We start from the raw sequence: 19,611 nt of genomic DNA, 5'->3' as shown, positions 1-19,611 counted from the left end.
GGGTGAGGGGTGGGGGGGCATAAATATTAATCCATATTTTTAGAAATACCGTGCTTTTACCTGATTGCTATCATTCAGCTTTTCATCAACGGGAAGGACAGGACACAAATGTGTTGAATAACAGACGTGCAATTACAAGTAGGAACTACTTAACAGATCAGTGTTTCCGGGGGCGTATTTTTGTGCGCTTTCCTACTGGCGTACAATTTCCGGGGCGTCCGTGTTTGTTGGTAAAGGACTGTAAACAATATTTTTACTGGGACTTTCAGTGTTTTTTCTAGTGTAAAGGGACCCGCGTGAAGTGTCCAAAATGTCAGGAACAAACGCCAAGCAGCCGCCGATTCAGTCGACGGCAGGAGCCGTGCCGATCCGCAATGAAAAAGGTAACGTTATTTGTTTGAGAAACCGTTGACTATTAGCATGTGTTAACACGAAAACATGACAGTCTTGGGCTTAAACAAAAATAAATCCCGTGCAGTTGAATTGTATTTGTTGTAAGCGGATCTTGTCTCGTATATTTAGTTTCGAAAGTTAGCTTGTTTTGATCGTTTTTTTCTACACACAGTTGGGCAGACTTTTACATTTAAGTATGTCTGAGAAAACATGAAGCCAAAGCAAGTGATTAGAATTTAGCCGCCTTTTAATAACGTTACACATTGCTGAATTGTATTTAATACTTGCACTGGTATGAAATGCAATTAAAGTTTTGTTAAATGTGACCAGTGTTGTTGTGTATTATTAATACTCCTAAATGCATCAGTATAAATAATACAAATGTAAAGGTACTGCTGTTTTACCAAGATGTATATCAGTAACCGTAGTTTATTTTTCATTCAGTTACTGTTACTGGTCTTGGTACCTTTGGAATAGACCAGCACAGGGGTTTAGTTATTAAATGGCAACAAAGTAAAATGACAAAACATGCTGAAAACTCCTATCAATTTCCATACTAAAAACAGTTTATGACCCTATCAATGTTTTTTTGTTTTTAATCCAACTTCAGGTGAGATTTCTATGGAGAAGGTGAAGGTGAAGCGATATGTGTCGGGAAAGCGTCCAGACTACGCCCCGATGGAGTCCTCCGATGAAGAAGAGGAGGACTTCCAGTTCGTTAAGAAGGGTAAGGAGGCCGAGCCAGAGATGGAGATTGAAGAGGAGGAGAAATCGGATCCTCGTCTTCGTCGTCTCCAGAATCGAGTGACCGAAGATGTTGAAGAAAGGTACAGCTTATCCATCTGTGCAATACAATTTATACAGTTGTGATAGGGATGTGTTGGTGTTAATGTGAAATGCTTCTGCAGGCTTGCGAGACACAGGCAGATAGCAGAGCCAGAGCTGATCGCTCCAAGCAGTGAGGACTCGGATGAAGGGACGTGGCACCCCGAGCGAGAGGAGAGCAGCGAAGATGAGGAAGAGGAGGAAGTCGACGACGAAGTGGGTCAATGGAACAGAATTTTTAGGAAAAGCTAGATGAGTTTACAGATAAGTGGTTTGATGTCTTCTGTCCTGTTTAGGAGATTGAGAGGAGGAGAGCAATGATGCGTCAGCGTGCACAAGAGAGGAAGAACGAGGAAATGGAGGTCTTGGAGGTGGAGGAGGAGGGGAAGTCTGGTGATGAATCTGAATCCGAGTCAGAGTACGAGGAATACACAGACAGTGAGGATGAAGCCGAGCCTCGGTTAAAACCGGTGTTTATCCGCAAGTGAGTTTCTTAAACATAAGTGAACCTTAAAGGGACAGATCACCATTACAGTCACTTACTCACTGTAAAGTTGTTCCAAATCTGTCTGAATTTTTTTTTTCTAAACAATGAATTCATGCAGCTGCTTTTGGCTCCAAGACATCATATTAGACGACTTCAAACCAAGCTACACCGCGTGGAGTAAATGCATCATCAGTGTCAGAATGTTATGATTGGCTCAGAGTAGATATCTTACATCAGTGTGTTCTGAACTCATACTCTCGTTCTGCGTTCACACAGAGCACATTATGTGTAATTTACTGCTAATGTTGAAACTTCTCATACCGGTAAACAATGCTCCCTCTAAGCTGTGCATGTGCGTGGTCATGCACTTCTTCCACTGCGGACATGCAGAAGAAATAATGTGCTGTGCACACGCGTCAATTCTAGTAAAAATGAAATTGCAATGATCGGGTTGATCGCTATAGAGTTAGAACCAGTGAATTAGGATTTCAGGTTTCATAGAAAGAGCATGATGTGCACCAAATGAGTCGCAGTAGAAACTGAATACTGCAATGGGTTTGGAGGAAATCGATATAATCGAGAGTCGGCGCAAACGTAATGACGTGAAATAAAACGTCCTCATGTTTTAAAGAAGAATGACTTGATTAAGTGCTGGATATAGTGGATGATGGGCACAGAATTGTAACAAAACTCTGATACATTTACAGTCTGACACAGGTGTATTGTGCAAACTACACTTCTTTGGGATGTTTAGATAGCTACAGAAGAATTCACGTTCATGTTTTTTTCTTTTAAAATATTTAACTTTCAGATCTCTGTTTAAATGCTTCAGTTTGTTTTGATATTATATTACGTTAGGCCTATATTATAAAGCTAATAAATAATTTACCTTGTTTTTTAATGCAGTCACTTATGCTCATCAAGGCTGTATTTATTTGATCAAAAAAAAAAAATCAGTAATATTGTGAACTGTGCTATTTCTAATATTGCTTTCCTATTTTAATATAGCCTGTTTTAAAATGTAATGTATTCCTGGTGAAGCAAAGCTGAATTTTCACCATAATTTCTCCAGTCTTCAGTGTCCCATGATCCTTCAGAAATCATAGAGTTGAAACCGTTGTGCTGCTTAATATTTTTATTGTGCTGCTTTGATTAGGCTGATAAAAAGTTAAAAAGAACAGCATTCATTAAACTAGAAATCTTTTCTTACAATATAAGTCCTTACTATCACTTTTTGTCCATTTAACACATCCTTGCTGAATAAAAGTATAAAAATAAAAAAAAAAGGTTTTTTTTTTTTTTTTTTTTTTTTATAAAGAACCCTGGAAATTATCACAGGTCCCAAAAAATATTAAGCAGCAATGTTTCCAACATTGATGATAAATTAGCATATTACGATGAATTCTGATCATGTGACACTTAAAAATTCAGCTTTCCTTTACAGGAATAAATAATATTTTAAAATAGAAAACTTTTATTTTAAATTGCAATAATATTTCACAAAATTATTTTGATCATCAAATCAAATATAAATAGCACATTAAAGTTAAAAGTTACACACTATTTTTGTGTGTCCGCTGTACAGGTGTGGTATAAAGATTGCTTTTGCTCATATATATATTGAAATGTAAAAATGCAATCTAATTCATTATATGAATAAAGTATTGAAATAATAATGAAAGTAAATAACACTGCGATTTCTATAATTTCTTATCAATGACTTCTCAGGAAGGACAGAGTAACAGTTGCAGAACGAGAAGCAGAGGAGCAGCATCAGAAAGAGCTGGAAATCGAGGCCAAAAAACAAGCTGAAGAGAGGCGCCGCTACACGCTGAAGATCGTAGAGGAGGAGGCCAAGAAAGAGTACGAGGAGAACAAACGTACTCTGGCTGCTCTTGATGCTCTGGACACTGATGGAGAAAACGAGGAGGAGGAGTACGAGGCCTGGAAAGTGAGAGAACTGAAGCGTATTAAGAGGGACAGAGAAGACCGAGAAGCGTGAGTACTCCTCATTTATGCAAAAACAGTTTTGTTTCACATTAGTAACACGAATGATAACCCCACGTGGCATTTTGTTAAATGACAGAATAGAGAAAGAGAAAGCAGAAATCGAGAGGTTTCGCAATCTTACCGAGGAAGAGCGTAGAGCAGAACTGCGGACAAATGGAAAACTCATCACCAACAAAGCAGCAAAGGGCAAATACAAGTTTCTGCAGAAGTACTATCACAGAGGAGCGTTTTTCTTGGTGAGTAATGAGCAGATCATCATTACCTGATCATAATCGGTTCTCGTTGTATGATTTCTATTTAATCTTTTCTGCAGGATGAAGAGCAAGATGTCTTCAGGAGAGACTTCAGCGCTCCAACTCTCGAGGACCATTTCAACAAAACAATCTTACCCAAAGTCATGCAGGTCAGTGCCATCGATTTGAATTCATCATATTGGTCTCGGCATTGATGCCATTTTATAGCCGAGTTGTATAGTTAAATTCTTCAAATCAGTTTGTTTTTCTAAAGTTAGCAATATTAAACACACACAGGTCGACGCACATTTTCCCCATGTCATGTGTGAGACTCTAAGTTTGAGAGTACAGTTATATGTAGCAACTACCTTCTAGAACAGGGCTTGTAAACTCTTTCCTGTAGAGTTTAGCTCCAAGCTTGCTCAAACTCAACTGTCTGTGTCATTCTGATTACCCCGAAGACCTTGATGAGCTGAGAAGTGGAGAACCCGTTTTATTAAACCTAGCATCCGCGTGTAACACTTATATGACTAATTATTCAATGTGCTTTGTAGGTCAAAAACTTTGGACGTTCAGGACGTACAAAATACACACATCTGGTGGATCAGGACACCACTTCATTTGACTCTGCCTGGGCTCAGGAGAGTGCTCAGAACAGCAAGTTCTTCAAGCAGAAGGCAGGCGGCGTGAGAGACGTGTTCGATCGGCCAACGGTGCACAAGAGGAAGACGTAATCTTATTTATGCTAGAAGAGCACATTCACCTCAAACAAGGACACTTTTAAACCTCTTTGCTCCCGTCACCTTTGTTTCAGTGTTGGAGAAACCTCATAACAAAGACATCAAATCTTTATTGCATTTGAACTGTATACACCTACGAAACATTTCATTGATTGTACAGAATTCCGAGGATTTAGGTCCTGGGATAATGTACTTTCTGGTTTTACAGCAATAAATTACTATGACATTGGTTTATTCTGGAATGTATTACTGAAAAGAGGGTTGGAGCTTCTAAGAAATGCAAAGAGGGAAGGGGTACTGGAAAATATTGTTTATAAAAGCATCCTTTATTACAGAATAAGTACAGTGTGAAAAGAAAAGGTTCATCAAAAGCAGGAAGAAGGCAGTCCAATGTGTCCGTAACATCTCAGATCCACTCAGTTGGACAGTGCGGTCAGCGCCTCCACCACATTCCCCATGTGCTCTCTGAGACTGCGCTCCGCCACTGCTCGAGAAATCTCCATCTCTCCCATCTGCCAGGAAGATGACAGCTGATTTATTGTGCTCCATGTTAAATTCACCAATCTGGCATGGAAATACACTTGTGCATACTTACAATGAGCTCCACATCTTCCTTCTTTATTGTTACTTTGGCTAGTTCCTTTTCTCTGTGGAATTGATAAACATGGTGATGCTTTATTAACCACAGTCATATAGCAGAGGATAGTAACCAGATATCAAAAATGTTCACCTTTCTTGTTTCGCCTTTTGTTCTCTGGATCTTCTGTCTCCGATCACGGACATGGCCTTCAAAGCCACATGTCAAAAACACATCAACAATGGGTACAATGATTCAGAAATTAAAATAACAGCATTCATGCGCAAATGTTTTTTGGGCTTGAGCACGTCAAGGAAGATATATTGTGAGCTGAAACGACGTCACTTCTGCCTTCTTAGCTCACTAGATCAATTCACTGCTGAAACACCAAACTATTAATGTAATGATTCTGTAGGTCGTGTCTCAGTCGGTGATAACACTCAATTCTAACGTTACTCCTTGCACACATACACATGGTTACTCGGCTAACCAGACTAGCTTCATTAGCTTCTGATACTTATATTAACTTACCGTTTCCAAGTTCGAGCTTGATATTTCTTTTTCCTCCGCATAGTCCGTAACCTTTTCCAAATCAGCAGCTCCGCTATCATGTTTTCGGGGCTTTTCTGTCGGTTTTCCCGTGCAGTTCTCCTCAGCCTCCAGGTCCAGATCCACATCTCCCTCAGCCGCCATGTTTGCTACGTCACACAGCCGGAACGCAAAACAGCGCTGAAAACACCCGGACTGAGATTCATGTGACACTCTGTAGAAGGTCACATGTTTAAAAAAAAAAAAAAAAAAACAATTATAAATAAATAACATAAATTTATTTTTAAGCTGTTACATATTAAGATACAAAACATATGCGATATGATGCATCAGCCAATGTCAATGCTTCCTAATTTAGATGTTACACAAAATGTAAAACATTAAAAGAAGGGTAAAATTACTTTTGATTTAATTCCAATTAATATTTATATATTTAAAAAGTGTCATTAATGTAATATACTAAAACAACTACTAATTTGTATTTTGACAATGTGTAAATTGAATAACCGATTACAGACAAAGCAGAATCCCAGTGAAAAAGATCCATCTGAAAGTTTTCATGCAGACTTGTTTATATATTTAACTGCCCATATGTAAATTGAAGATATGGCAACTAAAAACACACACAAAAAAATGTGATATTCAACATATTTAGGTCACAGATCACTATTTTCCATCAACACACATCTTGTAACACTTCATCTTGCCCCTTGAGAACATCACCCAATATATATTCCAGCCATCCAGAAATTAAAATAACATAATAATAATCTATAATACTCTCTAAAATTTAAATTTCAACATATAATAAATAAAAAAGGAGAAATCTTTTCAAAACACAATACAAATAGTGGGAAACCATTGCTCAAGCCAAAGGGTGACAGTCACTGGTGCCAGGAGAGTTATTAAAACTTTAAGATAACACAAATTCTCCTTCTCTCAACCAAATTAATTCTGGGATGTTTTCTAGAAATCAATCCAAGTGACACTCATCTGCTGCTTTACCTCACAATTAAACTTTAAGCATCATCAGACAGTTATGGCAGTTCTGTTTTTCATTTAGAAATAAAAACATGATTAGTTACACTTACAGACAAACAGATGTTGTTTATAGGTTCAGAAGTGTCTCTTTTCAAAAGCTTTTTTGTAACTATTTTTATCCCTTAATAGGTTTACTGAAGACAAACACTACTACACTGTTACTATGTGCCTTTCTCTTCCACCTGGGTTTTCTTCCTCCTCAACTCGTAATCAGCTTAACAAAAAAGGAAGCCTTTTCAGCGCACACCTGAAGTGCAGCACCTGCTCTTCTCAGTGTAATATGTTTGCCATCTTTAAGGAATGTTGCAAAGGTTTTATAGGAAGCCTTTCCCCATCATTTCCAATCTGTTTATTCTACTGTACGATTGATCTCTGACAGCCACTGGACTTGGAGATTTCCTCTGACAGCCTGATCAGTGGGAAGTGATGTTTTGTCGCTGTTGCTGGGCCCAAGTAAGCTTTCCTGCATGTGATGGTAGCACTGTGTGAGCTTTAGCATTTAGAGATTGACCTAAAATGTAGCTCGATTTTTAATTTAGTAGGACAGCATGCTTCAGTGAGGATGGGATTGAGCTGTGGCTGTAAATTAGTCAATAGAAGAAGAGGGCATGCAGAGAAAATCTGAGGAATATACTAATGGCAACACAATACAATAAAAATCTGTACATGTAAAAGTCTAAGGAGCAGACAATAAGACAATAAGAGACAATAAGAGTTCTTATAGCAACACTTCAAAGAGTGAAAATACAGCTAACAAAATATTGCCATTAATGTGTGCTTCATTTATATAAAGAAATAAAGTAAAAAAAAATAGAATATGGAAAAAACATTTTAATGTACCTTCTGATCACATTGTAAAAAGTGATCCTTTTCCTCATGATTTCTGTCTTGTTTTTCATTGCAAATGTCTAAAGATTCTTAAATATTGCTGATCATAAATCTTCTTAAAATTCTTAGTGTTCCTGTGGCTCAGGTGGTAGAGCATTGCATTAGTAGGGCAAGGTGGGTTCGATTTCCAGGGAACACATGTGAGGTAAAAACTGATAGCCTGAATGCACTGCAAGTCGCTTTGGATAAAAGCGTCTGCTAAATGCATAAATGTAATTTAAATCAAGGTACACCGTGGTGCAAAGTTTTCTGAGAAACTGATCAAAATGAAATTAGTTTATTTGTATTGAAAAAACGAAAGAAATATGAAGTCAAGACCTTCAGCTCCAATTTAAGACCTTTTTAAAGCCTTAATTTGTGAAAGGGTATGCGTCTGTGAGGAATTTTCTCTTCATTTCTTAAGACCGATGAAATAACATGGGTCAAATGTTTCTCATGGGTGTAGCAGAGTGATTTGCACTGTATGTTGTCAGCCAAGCTTTTGTTTGAACAGCATGCTAGTGTTCCTCTCTCACAAAAACGGTCCCAATTATTGAGTGTAAAGACCTGCAGTTTCATTGAGTATCCACTCTGTATACTTTAAAAGACTATAATTGTTTTTGACAAGTTCATACCTCTGTGATTTAGCTAACCAGAGATTACAGCTGCTAAATTAAACAGTCAGTTACTAGTAATATATTTTTTTTTTTGCACTGCACCTATTTAAAGAAAATAATGTTGATTCATAAAGAAGGACAGACAAATGTCTTCCTCCATATTTCATAGATTTCTCCTCTTTTTTAAGTAAGAAAACTACAAAGTCCACAAACAGTGTTATGTAATGATATTGTGTCCAGCAAGTTTTGGCCACAAGACTCTGTGGAACTGTCAATACTGAAAAAAGACTGAAATAGTACACAAGAGTCTTTACTGAAGTACTTAAACAACAATAAACTTAAACACTCACTTTCAATAGCTGTCATTTTTTTCATCCTTCTTTTCATTTCTTTGCCAGATTTTAAAGGAAATTAATTACTGCACCAGACCTACAGAGCAAGGATAATAAAATATTCCAGAAAAAAAGTTCCATGGACAGTTTGTAAAGAAGATGTATGCTAACATTTTGAGAACGTTATTAAAGGCCAGATAACTTGGAACAAACATTCTATTAAAGTCACTGAGAGAACTTTGAGAAAACCACGAGAGTAAGTTCTGCATGTTAATATTCAGAGAATATTCCCTCTTAGTTGACAGTTTCCCTGCATTTGAAGATAACATATAAAGAAAAAAGTGTAAAATTTTACATTAAAGAATGTCTTCTTTGTGGCAGAAAGGGATGGTTCTATGATGAAATTCATCATTTAGTCATCATTTACTCAACCTCATATAATTCCAGAATATTCCCATATAATTCATCTGCAGGAAATATAAAAGTAGAAAGGTAATACTTTAACATCATGTAGTATTACGTTTCATGTGCTTACTATAATAACAACAGTAAACTAACATAAACTCTAACATTAACCCATAGTAAATGCATTTAATTAACATTACTCAGAACTTATATGAGTGATTACAGTATAACAACACCACCTTAAAATAAAGTGTAACCAGAAGATATTGTGAAAATAAAATGAAATATTTAATGAAATGAAATGAATGTCAGTGTGGTCCAGGGTCTTTTGGACCACAACTTTCTTCAGAATATATTCTTTTGTGTTCCGTGGAAGCAGTGTGAAAGACAAACAGGTTTGGAATGACATGAGGATGAGTAAATAATAACAATTTCTACTTTGAAATGATTTTAAGTGTGATTTCTGAGTCACCATGTCATGTACGATGATGCTGAAGGCCGATGATGAGTTGAAGTGGGACTGTGTTTGTCTGGATTAGTGTGTCACTCTACCGGAGAGAGAAGGTCACCCAGGCTGAGACGAGGACTAAAAACTCCAGGATAATCCCAGTGCATATCCTCACAAATACACACTGACCTAAATATAGAGCCACTGGCCGCTCTGCACGCTAACAACTCATATCCACTTCATTATAACAACTAAAACAATCTGTCTCTGATATTGAAGACTTATTATGTAAAGTTTGCAAGTGTTTGTTGAAGTGTACCCTCACTGTACATTGAGGCTGTGGTCCATGTATGTAAAAGAACGCAGGACTGGTCCTGTGCATTCCTCCAAACACCCACTTTAATAGCGCCCTTCGGTTTCTGGGTCAAAGCATAATGAGCAGATTACATATAAACTCAGACAAGTGAACGCTTGCTAAGGTGTCAAAAGGGGGGATCTAAAGATTTGTCTACTTTGTGAGAGAAATCACAATATTGCAAGTATAATTTCATTATTTAGTCCTAAACCGATTAGCACCTTGGAGCAATCCTATTGAGCTTGAGGATGCACTGATGCACTGGAGCGAGGGGGAAGGGAGGGACAGATGGGACAACACACTGAACCTGCCCCCTCCTCTCGCTGCTCTTGTTGCCTAATCGCACTGCGTGAGTACAACTGGGCATCCACCCTTGCTCACACACTCTCCTGGCACCATTCGATGCCACCAGGCTGCTCGTGTATGATATGAGAAGATGTTCAGATGTTCCCACGAGAGCAACATGAGGGTGTGCAGTTGGGGATCAGAGGAACTACAGCTTCAGGAGGAACTAGCTGAGGAATCTTTCCTGTAAAGCTGAGCTCCTACAGATCATACAGTGTCCCGACCCCGTCCGGTGACTGCATATACCGTTTTGATTTTTCCGGAGGTCGTGTTTTAATGACTAAGCATCCTTGAAAAATAAGAAGCCATGTCGACCGATCAAGCTTTTCACCAAAACGGTGTCTACAACTATTTCCTGAACATGGTGGCTTATCAGGTGAGAGAGGGAGAGGTGGAGATTGTTTCGTAATGAGGAGAGATGTGAGAATGACATGCCAGGCTATTTAAGATGAGACTTATTTTTCATAATTCTCTGATCTCCTGAATACAAGGAAAGCTTTATTCAAGCTTCTCTTACGAGAACCGAATCTGCCTTCATAGAACTTAGAACTAAAGACAATTTATGATGAATGATAAACATAAGGAATCTGCCTATTTCTAATGTCACTTATCATATGACTATAACAACTTCAGGTACTGGATTGCAGAATTTCTGGATGTGGCTTTAGTTGGATCATTAAAAAAAAATTACTTAAAAGGTTGTGAAGTGGCACGCTGTGTTTACAGGTTGTCATAATGCTCTGGCATAAGGCTCTTAGTACTCAGTACATTTCTTATTTTATTTGTATTAACTATTTAACCCTGCACTAGTGCATTTTAATTTGAATGACTAAATAATAAATGAATAATAGAATAGAATAGAACGATCCACTTTTAAACATTAATTCCACTACTATTTTAGAGATCTACCATTGTTATTGCGCTGTTCAAATCGTTTGGTCAGATGTTATTGTTGTTTGGTATGAAAGGGTAAAACTCCTCTCTCAACAGAAAGCACAGGCTTTCATGGAACGTTCTTTCTGTCAAAAGAAATTAAGACGATGGATGACTCATTCTTTCATCATGGGCTTTAAGAGTCAGTGTGTTTTCATCCTCCTTCACTGGCTGTAGGACTATTGCCACTGATTTATTAAGAGCAGTTTGATCTATATTAGACAGCTTGTCTCGAGTGTACTTTAAGTACAATATATCAATGCACACCTGAGGATTTTGCTTTAAACAGCAATGTAAAATAAAAAAAATTATGATAATTTACTTATCCTTTACTCACTTTCATGTCCTTCCAACCTGTATGACCTGTATTATACAATGAATCCGTGAGGTCCAAAACAATGCTGGACCCCCAACGACATTCATTGTCTGAACTGAACACTGAGACATTTTTCAAAATATCATCTTTTGAGTATATAAGAAGGAAGAAACCCACGTTTTGAACGTAATGAGGGTGAGTATATAATGACAGAATATACAATTATGTGAATTATTCCTTGTGCTGTGATCAAAAATGGCCTTTTAATAGTTGCTTGTAAATCTCAAATTATACTATTTTACTCTATTCAGTTAGCACAGGTTTTGTATTTCTTTTTGGAACTGATTGATCATAGGCCTCACTAATCTGCACTTCAGTTTTTTGAGTGAAAGAAAAAATAAATTATTTTCATACAATTTTGGCCATGTTCACTCAAAACCTGAGGTGCATAAGCTCAGATCACTATCGATTAGTTTCCAAAAGAAATACAAAACCTGTACTAACTGAAAGAAAACATGTTGCTAAAAAGACTGAATTTTTTTTTTCAGGTCAGTTGTTTTTGACTGGGAACACCACAAGTGTTAGAACGAGGGGTAAAAATCCTCCCCAAAAGTACAAATATTAAGAAAATTAATATGAATATTTGTATATATTTGTATAATATATATAATATAATATAATATAATATAATATAATATAATATAATATAATATAATATAATATAATATAATATAATATAATATATATAATATTTGTATAATATTTGTATAATATTTGTATATATTTGTATAATATATATAATATTTGTATAATATTTGCGTGAGCAAAGTCAGTGAGTTTTAGCCCAATGAGATAACACTATCTAGAATATTCGGGAGAAAGAAAATCCTCCAGGCAAATATGATGGGAACATTTCCATTGGGAATTACTATATATTTTAATATAGGGCTTTTCCCTGCATTTCAAGTAGTGAATAACTGCAACAGGATATTGGATTGAAGCACATTTTTCATTATAACATATATCGCTATCATTTTCAAATCCTGTATGTGCTCATAAAAGATGGTTTGTTAATCTTTAAAGTCAGTGGGAACTGCGTTTCAGCCCAATCTATGCTTCTGGGTTTAGCTGAGGATAAAAGATACCTGGACCTCATCCAGGCAACCAGCCCCGATCCATCAGATGCTTTGAGTGATCTCGATTAATCACAACCCCTGACCGGTCTGCTTTTCTTTCCGTCAGATATACTGCTGCTGTGGCCCGGCACCGTGTTCCCTGTGCTGCTCCTTGTGTCCGCCCGTCAAATCATCAACCAGCACGCGGATCATGTACACGTTATTCCACATCCTGGCCTGCACCGTCTCATGCCTCATGCTGTCTAAGACTGTGTCAGAGGCAGTGAGGGAGAATGTAAGTTGCACAGGCTCCAGTGGTTCTAACGCACCGCTGGAGCTGGAAACACCGTAAAATCAGTTCATCTGTATATCTAGTCTCATGCAATCAGATCTTGGCTAATCTGCATGGCAGGACACACACCAGCTACACATGCCAGTAGTCTGTACCCTACAGAAACACTGTAGCACGCATTAACAGACGTCACTTTTCCTCAGGTGCCTTTCTTTAACGTGGTGTGTGATGAGGCTCATGGTGGAGGAGATTGTCAGATGCTGGTGGGCTACTCTGCTGTCTACAGGGTGTGCTTCGGCACAGCTTGTTTCTACTTGATGATGGCCATCTTCCTTATTGATGTGAAGTCTAGTCAGGATTCCCGAGCCCTCATTCATAATGGGTCAGTGTCATTATTCCCTTCACTCTTTAAAATAAAGGTTCTTATTCCATGAAGAAACTGAACATATGGAAACTTTCTGTTGCACAAAAATGTTCTTTATGGTGGCAAGAGGTGGACTATTTCCTCCTCTTTAGATTATTGAATGTTCTTCAATGAAGCTGCTGAGAAAAACTTTTTTTTAAGAGTGTATATTTTAAAAAGACATTGGGTGGTTTAGTTCTCAAGAAGAAGAACATGATATGGACAAGGGTCAACCAGATCTTTGGAGGCTCTTGTTGGACCAACCCCAACAGATTTTGGATTAAAAATATAAATTACATCTTGCCTCATCTAAGAGCTTTATTAAGTTACTTAATGTAGATAAATTAACACACTCCAATTTCTCCTCATCTTCACTCAGGTTTTGGTTTCTGAAGTTCATCACCATGCTTGGAATGATTGCTGCTGCCTTCTTTATTCCCACAGAATCCTTTTTGCATGGTGAGATGATCATGATCATGATATATATATATATATATACAATTTCTGATCAATAATATATAGGGATCCACTGACATCAAGATGTAGAGTGATACCAATAAATCCAATGATAACACTACTGTTTAAAAAGTGCGAGGTCAGAATTAATATTTTTTTATTTTTATTTATTGAACACCAAATCAGCATATTTTGATTTCTGAAAGATCATATGACACTGACAGGATTAATGGCTGCTGACAATTCAGTTTTTACAGGAATATGTTACATTCGAAAATATTTACATAATGGTAAATATAATCGAAATGTTTAAAAAAATAGTGGGAAATGATTAACACTTAAATAATCAACATTGATACCAATTAATCAGCCTCTAAATTTGGCAGCCAATTGGCAACCAATACGATACCAATACATTGCGCATCATCAATACATTGCAAACACGGTGAGTGCAGCGAAAAGTCTGTATCTAAAGTGATTATAAGCTTATGGTGATTATATCACAGGCTTGCACTTCTTAATTAATTCCGCCAGGTGGCCCTATAGACACACTGAACATTTTTCGTTAGAGCACAAAGTTGGGATTTCCTCATTAATGAAAGACGACCTGAACACATTTAATTGAAAATGGTTCAGAATGTGTGTAAACTGTTGTATTCAGTTCAGCGGTACATTTACATAAAACGGTTCTACGTATGATTTTGCTTTACTCAGATTCATAAATAAAGCCCAGTGTCCTATAAATCTCATTTTGATTGGATTTCACTGTTTCAATTTCATTTCTTTTGTCCTCTCTGTCCTCTCTCCATGTAGTCTGGCATTATGTTGGAGTAGTGGGAGGCTTTGCTTTTATCCTCATTCAACTCATTCTCATCACTGCTTTCGCTCACACCTGGAATAAAAACTGGTGAGTGAGGTAACTGGGTTCACACACACAGAATGGGTATGTTCTCTTGAGGCAAACCTGCACTAACCAACAACAACTACTACCCTTTACCAGACTATGAAGTCCCTTCTCGCTCTGGAGTGATATAATATCACCCTAGTTTTAGATGATCACTGTCCTTTCCTGTTTCAAGCTCCGGTATCTCACCTATTCATACACGCGCACACACACACACATACAAACACGTTTTCAAACTTATCTCTCCATTTACACACTGACTTCCAGCTTTTCCCAGAAGCTTGTGCAGTCTACCTCAAGCCATTTTCAGGCCGAAAGTCATTTTAACACAATGGAATTGGGAATTGTCTTTCGATTTAGACGTGAGGTGTCATTGATCGCACCCCGTCTCTGCCCTGCCTCTCATTCCCAGGTTAACCGGCGCAGCTGAGAATAAGAGGTGGTACGTGGCAGTCCTGTGTGCTACCCTCTTTTTCTACACCATCGCCACCATGGCCTTCACATTCATGTACAAATACTACACTCACCCAGCGGGATGCCACCTGAACAAAGCCCTGCTGTGGACTAACCTGGCCCTCTGCACCATCATGTCTTTCATTGCAGTCACTCCCTGTGTGCAGCGAAGTTAGTGCTACATTTCTTATCTGGTCCTGTTCTCTCACCAAAACAATAGTTTAGTAGTTTATATCAGCAGTTTAGATATTGATCAAGAAAAGATCAAGCTGTTTTTGGGAATGCTCTTGTATCTAAATCAAGTATGACCTGTCATTTAAGCTGAGAGTTTGTTTTGCTGTCCCGCTCAGAGCAGCCTCGTTCAGGACTCCTGCAGGCTTCCATCATTTGCTGTTATGTCATGTACCTGACCTTCTCTGCTCTATCCAGCCGCCCCCCAGAGAAGGGTAAGTCAGAAAGATTGCTTGTCACATGCAGAACTGTTTCAGGTCTTAAGGCATGATACTACAGGTTAAACCTGTTGTTTCGTGCACTGGTACATTTTAGGATTTTGCTTTCATAACATGTCTTCTTTCAGACTAAGTGGAAAGAAAACATCCAAAATACACTCACTGCGTCAGCAGATTACAAATTACAATGCATCTTTAAAGGCCATTTTCTCGACATGAGTCACTTCAGTTGCTGGTTGTTGACACTATTGTCTGATTTAAGAACATATATCCAACATCCCCCTTTTAAAAACCCTTGACTCTAATATATCACCAATGAAGAAACAAGTATTTTGAACCTAAACATCTATCCAGTGTTTAGATTTCTGTTCTGAAAATATATACAAACTAGAAAGCATATATATATATATATGTGTATGTATGTGTATGTATGTGTGTGTGTGTGTGTGTGTGTGTATGAGTTCAGATGCAAAAACCTCTAAATGCCATCTGAAATTTTCATCTAAAATTAGGGTTTTTATCAAGCGCCTATGCTTAGGTTGAGTCATTTTACTTTAATGGCAATGTGCAGGTCCTTTTCCAGGCTATTAAAGTGAAATAAGTGAACATAAATATAGGAGCCTGAAAAAATTCCTAATTTTAGATGAAAATTTCAGATGGCATTTAGAGGCTTTTGCATCTGAACTCTTCATATATATATATAATTTTAGAGTAACATTTCAGAATTCTTGTCTTACATTATAATATAATATGAAGTGCAATGAACAAGGTCAAGGTCTTTCAAACAGGTTTGTGAAGGGACTGCAGGGTTTTTTTAGTTTTATGAAAAGCTAATAATTATTTCTTATCAAATGACTGTTCGTCTGTTTAAAGATAAAAGCTTTTTCAGTTAATTGGCTGTTCCAAGCAATTGAATTAAATATCTTTCCCAGAGGCAGAGAGTGAACCAACTGCAGGGTAAGGCTAAAGTAGCCTAACGTTAGTGTAATCTATTAACTACACACTTCATATACCCATAACCCACCAAAAATCCACCCATATATAGGTATTTTCCAAAATATGAATAAATTCTACAAAAACTATTCTTAAACAACATGAATCACAACAATCCTGATTGCAAGATCATTAAACACTTAACCCTGATTGTTCAGGAAAAAAATTATCCTGGATCCAGCAAGTCTGAGCCCGTCTCGGTCAATACAAAACCAAGTAACTAACCATCACACGAATGATGACGGGAACTTGAAGAGTAATTGATGACCTGTTTGATACTCTCTGTACTTTATGAAACACTAAAATGCTTTTTAGAGAGCAATGCAGAATCACAGACTTTTAAGGTCAGTGTGCAGCCTCCATGCAGCGGTGCGTGCTAACCTGGACCGGAGTAATTCAATCGATTTATCCCCCAGCAAAGTTAATTAAACTGGCTGTAATCACATAGTCATTAACAAAAAGTAATCAGTGGAGCCCGCAAAAGTCTTCCTGGTTCGTCATCTCATCTCACATCATTTCATCCATTCGAGAATTTCCGAGAAAACTGTGGCTCACTGCAAAAGTAATGAATGGTGCAAGCTTAACACGAAAGAAAGAAAAGCTTTGGTGCCTGAGGTCATAGAAAAGCTCTCAAGCATGTAACACAGATGTAGATACAGATGTTATACGGATGGTAAAGTTCAGAGAAGAAAAAATACAGCTGTTGATTATTAGATTATTAGAATTATTCTTACATATGGCGGGTTTTGGATTTCATATGATGTACATAATGCCTGATGAAGCGCTTTTGGCTTGAAATATCATGCTTGTAGTGTGATTAATATGGCAGTAGGCTATTGTTGCTTCTAGAGAAACAGTGTACTGACTTCTTGTGCCTTTTTTCATTTGGTGAATGGCGGCGTGTGTGTATATGTGTGTTTGTTGTGTCCTGTCTTGTTCCCTAACTATCAGTGCTTTTATAGCTTTTGTTTGCTGTATGAGTTCATAAAAGACTGAAGTGCACCCTGAGGCATGCTGGGAGTTTAGCAGTATCCACAGACCTCTAAAGCTTCTCTAAACCCAGCAGCAATGGGCTCAAGATGTAGCACTAAATGTCATTTAGTCATTTTCAATTAGCTGAGCATTTGCTGTTAAATGAACAGGCATTTCCAGGCCATGATTCAGAAACCCCGAATGAGGAGTTTGTGGAAAACAAATGCGAAACGTATTAATATATGTGAGATGACTAACACCGTCTGTTGTGTGTTCTTCCAGTGGAGTATCAGGGGGTCAACATGACGGTGTGCTACCCTAAAGTCAGCAGGGATGAGATCCAAAACGAAGGCAATGCTGTGGCCATTATTGGGGCTGCAATCATGTACTGCTGTGTTCTGTTTGCATGGTGAGTAAAAACGTTTTGAGTTATTAATTATTAGGATATTTATAAAATGGCTAACTGCTGATTATCTCTCACAGCAATGAGGCTTCATACTTAGCTGAGGTCTTTGGACCTTTCTGGATGATAAAGGTTTACCGCTATGAGTTCCAGGTTTGTGATTTTCTCTGAATTCCTCATGATAAATCTCGTGATTTGAGGGGTTTAACTCTTAAAGGGACAGGTTTTTATGTTTGAAATAGCACCTCTGACAATGTCTCTCACTCTCTGTCCTGAACAGAAAGCCTCCTGTTGCTTCTGCTGCCCAGAGGCTGAAGATGGTGAGAATATAACAACCACAGATCTCACAAACATATTAATGTCTTTGTATTGTGTGAGATATAAGGTATCACCATCTTTGTTTCTGTCCCGTCAGAGGAAGAGTTTGTCATTGATGAGAACAAAGGCTGTCAGAAAGTCATCCACAATGAAAGCCAGCGCGTTGCATACAGCTACTTCTTCTTCCATTTCGTTTTCTTTCTGGCCTCCCTTTACGTAATGATGACTCTCACTAATTGGTTCAGGTCAGTTGTTAAAGAACACCTCTGAACTGTTCTGGAGATCAGAGTAGAAAGCACTGGAACAACCAAGAGTTTTCATATTTAGTCTTATTTACTGTGAATGGAGCCATGTGTACAAGCACAGACACACAACTATCTAAACAGAGATCACAATTTTGATAATACTATTGTGTCTCCCCCAGTTATGAGACTGCTGTGCTGGAGACCACCTTCACCCACGGGAGTTACTCCACATTCTGGGTCAAGCTGTCCTCCTGCTGGGCGTGTGTGGTTCTGTATCTGTGGCTGCTCCTCGGCCCCCTGTGCCACTGCCGGTCTGATCACAAACAACCTCGCCGAGCCCGCATCAAGAGACGGGCTGCCACCCACCGCCACGTTAGCGTCAGCGTGTGAATTACAATCTGTTTGAACAGTGTCAAAGACATCGGGGATGGGTGCAGGTTACTGGAGCTTTCCACCGCACAGGAAATGGGTCACGGTGGATCCACTGAAGAGAAGACTTCAGTTAAATGAACATTGATCCTCCAGATAATCCTGTTAGGATTAAAGTCAGCACTATGAATGCAATTCAGCATGGGAACAGAAAATGTTAACAATATTTAAGACTGTACAAGCATACCTTTAGGGGATGTGTAACAATTGCCAAAGGGAACATTAACATTTTCTGGACAAGCTGGATGTCTGTACATTTAGTGGAGGTTTTTTTTTTTCCTAAAATGTAGAATAAGTTTTCATTGGCTTACAGCATAAATATATGGAAACTACCTGAAATAGGCTTTTTCCAGTTTAATTTAAGCTTTTGTTATATTTATGTATATTAAGTTGGATATATTATGTGAGCAATGCTATATTTCATTGATCTGTGGCTTGTACATACACACACACACACACACATATATATATATATATATATATATATATATATATATATATATTCTCTGAGGGTTTGGCTCTCCCACTTTCTCAGCTATCAGATGCCACAGGGAGAAAAAGCTGTTATCTAAAGTGTAATGAGTGGCTGATACAGCCTATTTGGTTCTAATTGCATTGTTTATGTTAGAAACGTTGATGTCGCTGTCATAAAAGATGAGTTATTTTTGTAAATATATTTTTAACAAAACATATACTAGAGTTCATG

At 37.9% G+C, this 19,611-nt stretch overlaps 3 protein-coding genes across 3 annotated transcripts; 2 read left to right on the top strand and 1 right to left on the bottom strand.

The window, feature by feature from the left end:
- Window positions 1-214: 214 nt before the first annotated feature.
- On the top strand, window positions 215-4,917 carry LOC128017767 (microfibrillar-associated protein 1-like). The gene is made up of 8 exons (XM_052603282.1): window positions 215-383; window positions 1,004-1,220; window positions 1,302-1,434; window positions 1,515-1,702; window positions 3,434-3,703; window positions 3,792-3,951; window positions 4,029-4,118; window positions 4,503-4,917. The coding sequence occupies exons 1-8, from the start codon at window positions 311-313 to the stop codon at window positions 4,680-4,682; spliced, it is 1,311 nt and encodes a 436-aa protein (XP_052459242.1). The 5' UTR covers window positions 215-310; the 3' UTR covers window positions 4,683-4,917.
- Window positions 4,918-4,993: 76 nt separating this feature from the next.
- LOC128017768 (huntingtin-interacting protein K) lies at window positions 4,994-5,991 on the bottom strand. The gene is made up of 4 exons (XM_052603283.1): window positions 5,797-5,991; window positions 5,419-5,474; window positions 5,284-5,335; window positions 4,994-5,200 (listed from the first exon to the last, which is right to left on the bottom strand). Exons 1-4 carry the CDS (start codon window positions 5,956-5,958, stop codon window positions 5,105-5,107), a joined length of 366 nt encoding a protein of 121 aa, XP_052459243.1. The 5' UTR covers window positions 5,959-5,991; the 3' UTR covers window positions 4,994-5,104.
- A 4,254-nt stretch (window positions 5,992-10,245) lies between these two features.
- Window positions 10,246-19,597, top strand: LOC128017766 (serine incorporator 4-like). The gene is made up of 12 exons (XM_052603280.1): window positions 10,246-10,600; window positions 12,716-12,883; window positions 13,084-13,262; window positions 13,663-13,742; window positions 14,553-14,646; window positions 15,056-15,267; window positions 15,447-15,542; window positions 17,793-17,919; window positions 17,994-18,066; window positions 18,194-18,233; window positions 18,329-18,476; window positions 18,656-19,597. The coding sequence occupies exons 1-12, from the start codon at window positions 10,532-10,534 to the stop codon at window positions 18,864-18,866; spliced, it is 1,497 nt and encodes a 498-aa protein (XP_052459240.1). The 5' UTR covers window positions 10,246-10,531; the 3' UTR covers window positions 18,867-19,597.
- The last annotated feature ends 14 nt before the right edge of the window (window positions 19,598-19,611 follow it).

The sequence above is a fragment of the Carassius gibelio genome, chromosome A7, assembly GCF_023724105.1.
Source record: "Carassius gibelio isolate Cgi1373 ecotype wild population from Czech Republic chromosome A7, carGib1.2-hapl.c, whole genome shotgun sequence".
Classification (NCBI taxonomy): Eukaryota; Metazoa; Chordata; class Actinopteri; order Cypriniformes; family Cyprinidae; genus Carassius; species Carassius gibelio.
The sequence above is the reverse complement of the archived record's forward strand: the minus strand, read 5'-3'. Positions and strand labels throughout refer to the sequence as shown.

Coding starts and splice junctions, on each gene's coding strand:
- LOC128017767 (XM_052603282.1), top strand. CDS start 311: ATGTCAGGAACAAACGCCAAGCAGCCGCCGATTCAGTCGACGGCAGGA. Junction 3,952..4,028: donor ACAGAGGAGCGTTTTTCTTG/GTGAGTAATGAG, acceptor TCTTTTCTGCAG/GATGAAGAGCAAGATGTCTT. Junction 4,119..4,502: donor TCTTACCCAAAGTCATGCAG/GTCAGTGCCATC, acceptor TGTGCTTTGTAG/GTCAAAAACTTTGGACGTTC.
- LOC128017768 (XM_052603283.1), bottom strand. CDS start 5,958: ATGGCGGCTGAGGGAGATGTGGATCTGGACCTGGAGGCTGAGGAGAAC. Junction 5,475..5,796: donor CAAGCTCGAACTTGGAAACG/GTAAGTTAATAT, acceptor GTGGCTTTGAAG/GCCATGTCCGTGATCGGAGA. Junction 5,201..5,283: donor AGGAAGATGTGGAGCTCATT/GTAAGTATGCAC, acceptor TCTTCCTGGCAG/ATGGGAGAGATGGAGATTTC.
- LOC128017766 (XM_052603280.1), top strand. CDS start 10,532: ATGTCGACCGATCAAGCTTTTCACCAAAACGGTGTCTACAACTATTTC. Junction 10,601..12,715: donor TGAACATGGTGGCTTATCAG/GTGAGAGAGGGA, acceptor TCTTTCCGTCAG/ATATACTGCTGCTGTGGCCC. Junction 17,920..17,993: donor TGCTGTGTTCTGTTTGCATG/GTGAGTAAAAAC, acceptor TATCTCTCACAG/CAATGAGGCTTCATACTTAG.